The following is a 10,656-nucleotide window of genomic DNA, read 5'->3' on the forward strand; positions in this document are numbered from 1 at the left end:
ATTCCAATTAACTCATGGAAAATGCATTTATTTATTTGGGATAATTTTCTTTTCAATTTTGATGTGATTTCAGGAGCATGCCCAAAGCACAGGGAAAATAAATGAAAACCAAGCAACAAGGTGAAGAAATTGAAAGCATAGCAACAAGTTGATAAAAATAGCAAGTCAGGAGCCCGCCTGCAGAACAGGATGCATAAGTAGAAAGCATGGCAACAAGTTGATGAAATAGCAAGTCAGGAACCCGCCTGGAGAACAGGGTGAAGAAATTGAAAGGCAAGCAACAAGTGAAATAGCAAGTCAGGAGCCCGCTTGAAGAATAGGGTGATGAAAATCAAGTCAAGAGTCCAAAAGAAGCTGTATAGATAGGATTTTTGTAATTTCATTTATGCTTTAACTTGTAATTTTCATTTTAATGTATTGACAGAGCCGTGGACCGGAACCTCGATGGAACCTCACTCGACTCTCCAACCCGGTATAGTCGTTCTCTTTCCAATCCTTTAAAATACCCGTGACTTGACTCTCTCGTAACTTGGGTAGGTAGGATGTCTTGAGTCAAAACCCGGTTGTCCTTCTTCCTTCTGTTTCTTTCTTTGAATAATGGTCAAGTCAAAATTTGGTCTCGCTGTCTACTTCTTTGTCTGAAAAAACTTCATGTTTACATTCAAAGGGGGCATGATGTAGACACCTAATTTCGTCCCCCCCCCCCCCCCCCCCCCCCCACATCGTTTTTACCCATTTTTACTTTATCCTACCGTGTACCCTCACCCATTTAATTATTCCCCACAAAAATACAAAAATAAACAAAAACAATACCTCTAACTAATTTATCTTATCCTAACAACCTACCCAATCAAAATCTTCCACCTCCCTACCCACTCACATTTTTATCCTCACATAATACATTAACAACAAAAAGAAGGGGGACCCACGAGGATACCTAACAAAAAAAGGGACCCATTTTGTCACCATCTTATTCTCCATTTTTTGGATATATACGTACAAAAGAGGGGAATATATGGATTTTTTTTGGTTTTCAGGGAACAAGAACTATATAAAAACTCACATCATCATCTCTATTTTCTCTTCTACACATACACGGTCAGACTTCAATTTTTCCATTAGCTTTCATTTTTCTCCATAAAACACACTCACATACCATCACTGAGTAACACACACAGAGATTCTCGAATACATAGAGAGAGATAGAGAGGGATAATCCCATGGTTCTCCATTCTTCTCCAAGAAGAGAATTGGCACCCATAATAGGCACACAGAAAATGCACGAGCACTCATTTTCAACAACAATCCCCTCACTATCACACACTCTCCACGGCACCTCTCTCAGATCCTAAATCACACACACATACATAGAGGTAGAGAAGGAAATCATGAGGGAGAGGAGGAATTAAGGGAGTAGCGAAGAGTGAGGGAGAGTAAAAATGGGTATGACAGACATCTGCAACATACATTTTGAAAAGGACTGAATACACTTAATACTGCAGGCTAAAAAGCATGATCATATCAGAATCATAGTTCACACTAGAATCAATACACTCTGAAGCACTAACGGACTCTTCTCAAGCCCTTGCAGAATTTTAAAATCTTATATGGCTCAATTAGAAAGGACCATACCATTTAGACTCTAAACTTTTGCACTTGAATCACCCCTATAATGAGACATATCTGAGCACATCAAAGTAAGGAAAGAATTGGGATAACTTTACTTTCATATGGGCAACACCATAGCATGAATTAGAGTATGAAAGAGGAACATTATGACTCCATAGTACGAACTAAAACATGAAGAAAGGGAGACATTCCTAAATTCCTAGTAGCCTCTTTCTTATAAGTGTGGCGCGCTATACACCTATAAATAAGACTCTACCCGATGCAATTTCGCAGACACCCTAGGATCATGAACCGTGCTTTTATACCAAGTTTGTCATGATCTGATCTAGGGCCTGGCCGTGATGGACATCTCGAACCATAAAGTCCCGAACGTCCTACTCTATCTGGTAGTCATGCACAACATTCATATAATAAAAAAAATATGGAATTTTAATTTAATACGGAAACATAGTCATACTCTGGATTAAGTTTAACAATAAGGAATGAAATCCAAAATCAACTAAACAACATCTAGAATAGTTTGCAAAATCTCTACTACATGAAAATCTGACAACTATCTGAAAACTGGGACAAGGCCCCCAGTAGACCGAAACTATAATAGATGAGATAATCTGAAAGGACAGGCCTTCTGGAATAGAGAAGGCTCACCACTACACAATCTGATCTACTGTTTGAATTATCTACTGCTTATCTGGATCCCTAGACTTGAGCCTTAGAACCTGAGAGGTAGGGGAGGGGGGTCAATACAGATGTACTGGTACGCAAAGCATATCCAAAATAATCATTTATATTCAACATATATGAGAGAAATTTAAAGTAGTTCATAAACATATCATATAGTAAGAAATCACATAGGTATTTTAAAAGATTCTGTGAAAACATCTGAAATCTGTGACACTCTTTATCTTACTTCTGCGCTAGGTGGTGTACCCTACAATCTGTAATCCCAGGGGCTATATAGAATCTGCCATTAACTCGGTAGCCAAGCCCCCAACCCAAGTGTTCCGCAAGGGTCGGAGTCTCTGAATCTACTATGCCGCATGGCCATCGCCAGCGTATAATAATATCTACCCGTATCGGTAAATACGAGTTCAGGCTAAGAGTTACTTGAACTCATGCCTTCTTCGGGTAACCACCTAACCCTCTTTATGCCCATTTTTAGTTCTTTAAACATGCATGCTCTGAAAACACACTCTGAAATCTTTAACTCTGTCATGACATATACACATATATGGTATCATCATACCATTGACTTGCAAGTCACATTCTCTGAGCCATTTATAGGAATTTATATCTCTGTTTTCAAATCATGAAATTCAGGACCACCATATCAACAATTCTTTCAAGAAACTCATGTAAAACCATGCAGTTAATTCTCTTTATCAATGATTCAGTAAACAAAGGTGTTCATGTTAAAGGTTTCAATCTCATGCAATTCTTTCTCTTTAGCATCACATAGTTATATGAAGAAACACCCTCTCAACAATTCAAAATCATATTCAAGTACAAGGACATTAAGAAAACATCTTTCAAATCATAAAACATGCATTTCAACTCTTTTCCAACAAAACCATAAGCTTTAATCCAATACAAGAGAGGGAGTTCATAATTTATATATTCTCTCAAACAATCTTAAATCTTAAATCCCATACATATACGTATACATGTAAATTAATTTAGGGGATAGGACCACAAGGTCAAAACAATAGTAACATTAAAATATCCGGAGTACGTAATTTAGAACATAGATTCCAAAACCCCTTTGAAATTCATGCATAAAAATCTTAAAATCATGCTCTAATGGTTTTAAGCCCATGTAGTTTTTAGGATAAACCCACGTACCTTAAATTATAAGATCTGAAAGATGGAACCTAGATCTTGATAGATGAAATCCGGATCTTGATTTGTTTCTTGGAGATCTTGAACTTAATGCTTGATTTTCTTGAATTTCTTGTTCTTGGAGAAAACCCTAATTTGATCATATTTTGAGAGTGTAGAGGAATTTTTTGATGTTGTAAAATTGATAGTGATTGATTAATAACGTTTAAGGGGTGATTTAATTCGTGTGAAAGGTTTTTGGAGTGAGAAAAAGACCAAAATACCCCTAAGGAACCCAAAAAAATTGCATAATTGCATCAGTTGACGACCAGGGTTGACGGGCCATCACTCAGGTGATAAGTTGTCACCCAGGTCATCACTTTTGGGCTGGTTTTCACCATTCACTGCCTTAGGTTGACGAACAGGTCTGACGGGCCGTCACACAGCTGATAAGTCGTCAGCCTCATCGTCACGTTTTGACAGACAGACATTTCGAAGTAAAATGAGCATAACTTTCTACTCTGATACTGGATTAAAGGAAAACTAGTGGAGTTGGAAAGAGGACTCAAAGACCTTTCATTTAATAAATAGTAGGCCACCTAGTTCGCATATACAAGGAGTTATGGTAGATTGAAGTTGATCCAAGTTTTGACGCTCACTAAAACTTGAACGATAGAAAAGTTTTCAACTAGTCCTTGAGTTAAGGGATCACTATGATCTCAATTCATGCTCAAATAGGTTCCCACACTACATAATTGATTAACATGCCAAATTTGCATAGGATTTAAGGCTTTTAGATCATCTACGCATAGAAATGACGGTTTTCGTTCTAGCCCGAAATGTGGGGTGTTACAGTCAGCAACTTAGTGATATTAAATAGCCAAAATTTAGAGTAAGAACAGTAAAGAAATGTAGACAGATTTTTCCGATAGACCCTTGTCTCAAGTGAAGCATATCAAACATATTAGATGAAAATAATGAAGAAATTCCCATTAACAAGAAGTCTTAGAAATTTGCAGGTGCATATTTTCTCCTTTTGAATTGTTCGTCTAGTTCTATGCGCATAAAAATAACATTACTACATCGCATTGAACAGTCTAAACTCAGAAAATTTAGAGTAAGAACAGTAAAGAAATGCAGAGAGGCTTTTCCGATAAACCCTTGTCTCAAGTGAAACATATCTAACAAGTATATAAAGCAAAATACAAAGAAGAAAAGAACAATAGCAACAACAAATAATACGACAATACAAAAACCTTGGTGCACCACAATAGAATTATCACGATCCGATCCGTAGCCTGGCCACAACGAACATCCCGAACCACGAAGGCCCTAGAGACCCCTTAGCGCACTATCATAAGCATAATTCATACGAATACGGAAGATGTAAAGAAGTTTGAGATACCTTATAAGCAAACTACGCCAATAAAGTCATGACAAAAATGTTAACACAAATCTAGTCTACAAAGCCTCTACTGAAGAATAACTATCTATGCTGGGACAAGGCCCCCGTACAAACTATAAACTGAAAGAAATGAAAATATGAATAAAACACCTTCCGGAATATGGATGGTTCACCAACTGTAACATTTCCAAAGGTTCTACTGCTGTGATGGACCACGGATCTGAGACTTGAACCTACTTCTTTGTTACAATCCATGGAACTGGACCACGGATCTGAGACTCGAACCTACTTCTTTGTTACAATCCATGGAACCGGCACTTCAGCATGGAGTAGATTAGTAGTTAACACCAACATTTACTTCCTGAAAATTCAATAGTACATAACAGTTAACAAAGAGCCACAAAACTAAAAACGTGTACATACGAGTGTAAGGCATGCAAGGCTATCCACACAATACCATCACTTTCATTAGAAACTGAATGTGTTATTTAAGTGAAAAAACAAAGTTTTAGTTCCCTACAAACAACAACTTCTAAACAATGAACACAACCAGATATTATGTGGTTGGCTCATCGGATGTCTATGATGGAACATGATGCAACTTCAAGTGGCACACATAGTCGACCATATATAGATACTAAAAGCAATACTCATGCTGATCCAACATACTAAAAAAGACGTCTGGTGCACTAGACTTTCCGCTGTGCACGAGGTCTTTAAAAGGCCGGACAACAAGGATCTATACACTGCATTTCACCATGCCCCTCTCTAGCTCCAGTAAATCAAAAAAGAATTTCCACAATATACCTTTTTACCTACTTGTGCTTTCTCCTAGTATCAAATCATTCACTAAGGCACAATAAGTATCTCGTTCTGCGCTGTATTTCTCCCCTACTTCTTCAATTTAATAGATCACAAAGGACGCAATTTGAACCACAATTAAGATAATGCATCTCCGTAACACTCCTGAAATTGTTTCTTACAAGGATCAGCTATTATTCCTTGTTTGTATAGATGAGCGACATTGACTTAGGTCAAATTTACAGAGTAACATTATAGATAATTGATATCATAACAAGTAGGAGTTTCACTTGAAAGTCACTAGAACAGTGGTTTTCATCTCTTAGTTTCGAGGCACAACATCCCCCTTAAATTACTGCTCAAGAAGATAATCAATGTTGAGAGAAACATAGTTTGAAGATAATGACTCAAAGCACTTCAACCAAAAAATTGTTCTTGCAAAAAATTGTTGCCTCATGAAGTAAAAGGGAAAAAAGAACTAACAAGATCTCTGAGAAAATATGGTTCAACAATAGGTGTAATATGCAATGTCTTGCTCTATATTTGAAAGGAAACAAAATTTAAGAACACGAGAGGAAAAATTGTGGAGAACTCTTACCATTCTAGCCTTCATTGTTGTTGAGGCATCTTTGGTTCCTTTGCGAAATGTGGCCAAACTAGGCTTTGAAAGTAGATGTATGCCTCAAAATAGGCATTATAGCAGGAAATTTCTGAACGTCTGATCGAGTCATTCTTTGGATTGTAAATCATGAAGGTTGATCCAAGCTGAAAAAAAATTCCACCGTTACGGACAACCTTGATAACCTACGGGATCATAGGGAAGTTTGATGGTAAACATCTTTGTCCAAGACTCTTTAACCCCATATTCCTTCCAAACCCACACATCGGCATGTGTTCTTTGATATTTGCAAAACACAGAAAGACTACTTCCCAAAACACCCAACGTCGAATCAAATTCAACACCTTCTCCATAGCAATGTTGATCCACCTTCCCCACTTCCCATCCGCCAAATCAATACAAATTATGCCCCAAGCATTATAAGAAGGATCATTCAGTAAATCAGTATTAGCCCAATGAAGTTTCCCATTCACAAGCACACCCGATTTCATCGATAACACCCCACTCGGAAAATCATCTATACTTCTCCAAGAATCACTATGTACACTATACATATCCACCTTAAAAAATCCTGAATTTCGAAAACCTACCACTACCCTATAATCATCATGAATCTCATCATATCCAAAACCATACATATAACAAGTATTAGCCCTCACCATAGCTCCATACATAAAGAATGAATTAATCCTTGTTGTAGCTCTAGGTTTAGGCAATTTCTTGAACTTCCTAATCGATGGATTCCATATAAGCAAATGCTTTTCTTCAATAGTAGGACAAACCAATCCATTGACAGAACCAACAATCTCTGTTTTAATAGGATAACGAATCAAGTCAAATGCTTCAGTAACAGAGTCATTAAAAAGTGAAAAACTAAAAGAACAATCTTGAAGACCATAATAAGGTGGATCAAACCTCAACATAAGCCTATGGTGGGTAAAATCCTTATTATTAGCAGATATACTAAGATGGGTGTTGACAAATTCAAGACTAGAGATTAAACCAAGCCAGGATTTTGAAATGGACCGGAATTTCAGGAAAGATTTTACCGGTAGTTTTAATAGTATTTCATAAATTAGATCTGCCGGCAGAATAGGGAATTCAAAGCTTGAATCTTGAACTGAAGTAGAAGAAAATGGAGCACTGCAAGTGAATTTTCTTCCCTTTGGGTGTTGATGGGAGGCTTCATCTCCCTCAGGTTCCATTTTCGCTGTAGAAATTCGAGCGCTTGGCGAAGATTAAGGTTTTCGATGTTCTTCTGTGTGTCTGAACAATTTTGGACTATTAGATTTGCTAAAAATGAGAATTTTAATACCCACCCGCACTAGAGTGCATTTAAGTTGTTGTGTGAACTTCACGCTCAAAAGTGTCTTTTAATTTTACCTTCCAAATGATCAGCCTGAGAAATCTACCGTTAGATTTGGAGGATTCACAATTAAACTTTTACTCACTATGGATTTTGTCCATTTAACTGCCATACTCATTCCGTAGTTTTCTTTCAGATTCAAACATATCAATTGGAAGAAAAGAACCAAATAATATGATTTGTGCTCATTCTTTATTTTGGGATGTTTATTTGTCAAAAGATTAGCATTTAAAACGGAGCAACCAATCACAGTTTGAAAATCGTCTGTTGCTCTCAAAATCATGCAGATAAATGGGATTTAAGACCTTCCTAAGCTCTATACCATATTGGACATTTATAGAAGTTTCGCTGTAATCGGAAACAATTTTTTGATAAAAAATACATGAACTCTTGCCTTTTCGGACTGGAATGATCCGACCTGCGCACCAGTTAACACCAGCAACTCAAAGAGCAGGCTGTGTATATAAAACAAGGAAATTAGTCTAAGAAATAAAGCTGAAAATTTTGCTCAAATGCACAAAAACTGCAAAAACTTCGTCATATTTATCGAAATGCAATGATATAAATAGGATGAGGAGGACAAACTCAGATTTTATTACTTTCTTATCAAATCATGGGACATATAGTGGAATTTTGAGATCAAACTTCTGATGAGTGAGTAGGTCATTTTAATGATAGAAATTATTTTATCTCACTCTACAAGCTCAAATGGATTACAATATTATTGTTAATGACTTGTAAAATTTCCACTCCATACATTTTTCTATTTGTTTGTCAAATATAGATAAAGACATTATGTATTTGAGGCCTCAAGGGACATCTTTAACCACATCTTCTTGGATCTTGTTTGACTTTTTTCTTGATACAAACCTAATTAGGGTGTGGCTTACTGGTTGTGAGAGTTCAAATTCAAATTCTAATGGAGACAAAAATAATGCTAGATAATTTCTTTCCATCAGCTTAACCTTTAGATAGGCAGAATTATTCAGTAACTATGCTGATGGGAGGTAACATGTATCCGGTAAAACAGTTAAAATGCACGCAATGTGATCCATACTCATTTGAGTTCCATTAAATAAAGTGACGGATAATTTTACTAAATCCAATGCAATATAGAGAAGCTTACTCCTTTATTATGAGGTAGAGAGGCTTTTACGATAGACCCTCTTCCCAAGTGAATCATATCAAACAAGTATGTGACACAAATACAAAGAAAAAAAGAACAATAGCGATAACAAATAATACGACAACTGCAAAAAACTTGGTGCATGATTTCAATCCTTCTTGTCAAATTGTACAGTGGGGCTTAAACTTTCAAGAAGATTAGCATACTTCAACTTAAAATTATGAGTTATTTGTTGATTGAGGAGATTAAGAAATAAGAGATGGTCAGTAGAAAATTTTGAATAAATATCAAACATATTAGGTGAAATTGATGAAGAAATTCCCATTAACAAGAAGTTTATGAAATTTACAGGTGTAATGTGGTTTAAGTCGTGCTCTATGCCCGAGGTGTGGCTCAAGGGTGAGGTTAGTTAAGCCTTTACTTTAGGCCTCCAAAATCTTAAGGCCTCAAATGATTTTAATTGTTAATTTTATGATTTTCTTTTTTTTTTTTTACAATATTGAATATAATAATAAAAAAAAAAACTATGATCATTCAATAGAAATACTTTGACATTTTGAATTAAACTACTCAAATCCTTGTAATAATAAATAATATATTTAGAATAACATGTAATGTATGAAAACGCATGGTTAATGTTTTATCAACTTGAATCAATCCTTACTATTATAAATAATCATATTACTATTTGAAATATAACTCTACACTAAAACAACAATATGCAAAAACAAGAAAAAATAACATTAATATTAAAATTTGGCTTTATGCTACTAATTTTATTGAGACGTGCTTACTAAATGCATCAGCACGGAATAGATTAATTAGTTCTTAACACCAACATTTACTTCCTAAAAGTTTAATAGTACATGACAGTTAACAAAGTGCCTCAAATCTAAAAAGTTGTTAATTCAAAGCTATCCGCACGCAAACATCACTTTCATTACAAACTAATGCATTGCTTAAGTAAAAGAAGACCAGCTCTAGTTCTGTACAAATTTGAGAAAATTGTGCAAATTCAAGAGGTACAAATAGTTAGAACTAACAATTTTCATCTCATTTAATAATAAATAAACAATGCACCTAATTATTTTAATCAAAAGTAGTGCATTATTGACACCTAATGCAAAAAGAATTAACAAGATTTCTGGGAAGATATGGTTCAACCACATTGCATAATATGCAATGTCTTTTGCTTTATTTGAAACGAAACATAATTTAATAGCACTTGAGAGAAATGTGCAGACAAATCTTACTAAATGATTATTTGAAACGAAACATAATTTAATAGCACGAGAAATGTGCAGACAACTCTTACTAAATGATTAATGACAGACCGTCTTCATCTAAGCTTTTTACCCTTCGTTGTCTTACTAAATGATTATTTGAAACGAAACATAATTTAATAGCACGAGAAATGTGCAGAGAACTCTTACTAAATGATTAATGACAGACCCTCTTTGTAACATCTCAGGCCCACTGCTTTGTGAGTAAATGATTAATGACAGACCGTCTTTGTAACATCTCAGGCCCACTGCTTTGTGAGGTATTTCAAAGGTAATTTTGTCTTTTGGTTTTACAATTTATTTCATGAAATTAAAACCCTCTTAAGTTATCAGTTCATGAAATTAAAACCCTCTTAAGTTATCAATTACAAGCGTTATTTCCCTCAATGGAACATTAATTTTTCTCAACATGATACGCCTCTCTACTTCCCATAAGTTACATGCTTTAAACCAGTCACTCTATTTTTCACCTGTTCATACGATAAAAAGCCTCACTTCTCCATCAGTTTTGAGAAGTTTTCCATTAGAATATATCTCTATTTTTCCTCTCAATCACAACTCCTAAGAAACACAAATTGGTGAGAATCACGTTGGAATTTCTTCTTCCAA

The 10,656-nt window shown here is 35.5% G+C and overlaps 1 protein-coding gene across 1 annotated transcript; it reads right to left on the bottom strand.

Moving 5' to 3' along the window:
- Positions 1–5,186: 5,186 nt before the first annotated feature.
- On the bottom strand, positions 5,187–7,498 carry LOC107854698 (F-box/kelch-repeat protein At3g23880-like). The gene is made up of 3 exons (XM_047408087.1): positions 6,642–7,498; positions 6,462–6,549; positions 5,187–5,213 (listed from the first exon to the last, which is right to left on the bottom strand). The coding sequence occupies exons 1-3, from the start codon at positions 7,475–7,477 to the stop codon at positions 5,187–5,189; spliced, it is 951 nt and encodes a 316-aa protein (XP_047264043.1). The 5' UTR covers positions 7,478–7,498.
- Between the last annotated feature and the right edge of the window lie 3,158 nt (positions 7,499–10,656).

The sequence above is a fragment of the Capsicum annuum genome, chromosome 3 (genome assembly GCF_002878395.1).
Source record: "Capsicum annuum cultivar UCD-10X-F1 chromosome 3, UCD10Xv1.1, whole genome shotgun sequence".
Lineage (NCBI taxonomy): Eukaryota > Viridiplantae > Streptophyta > Magnoliopsida > Solanales > Solanaceae > Capsicum > Capsicum annuum.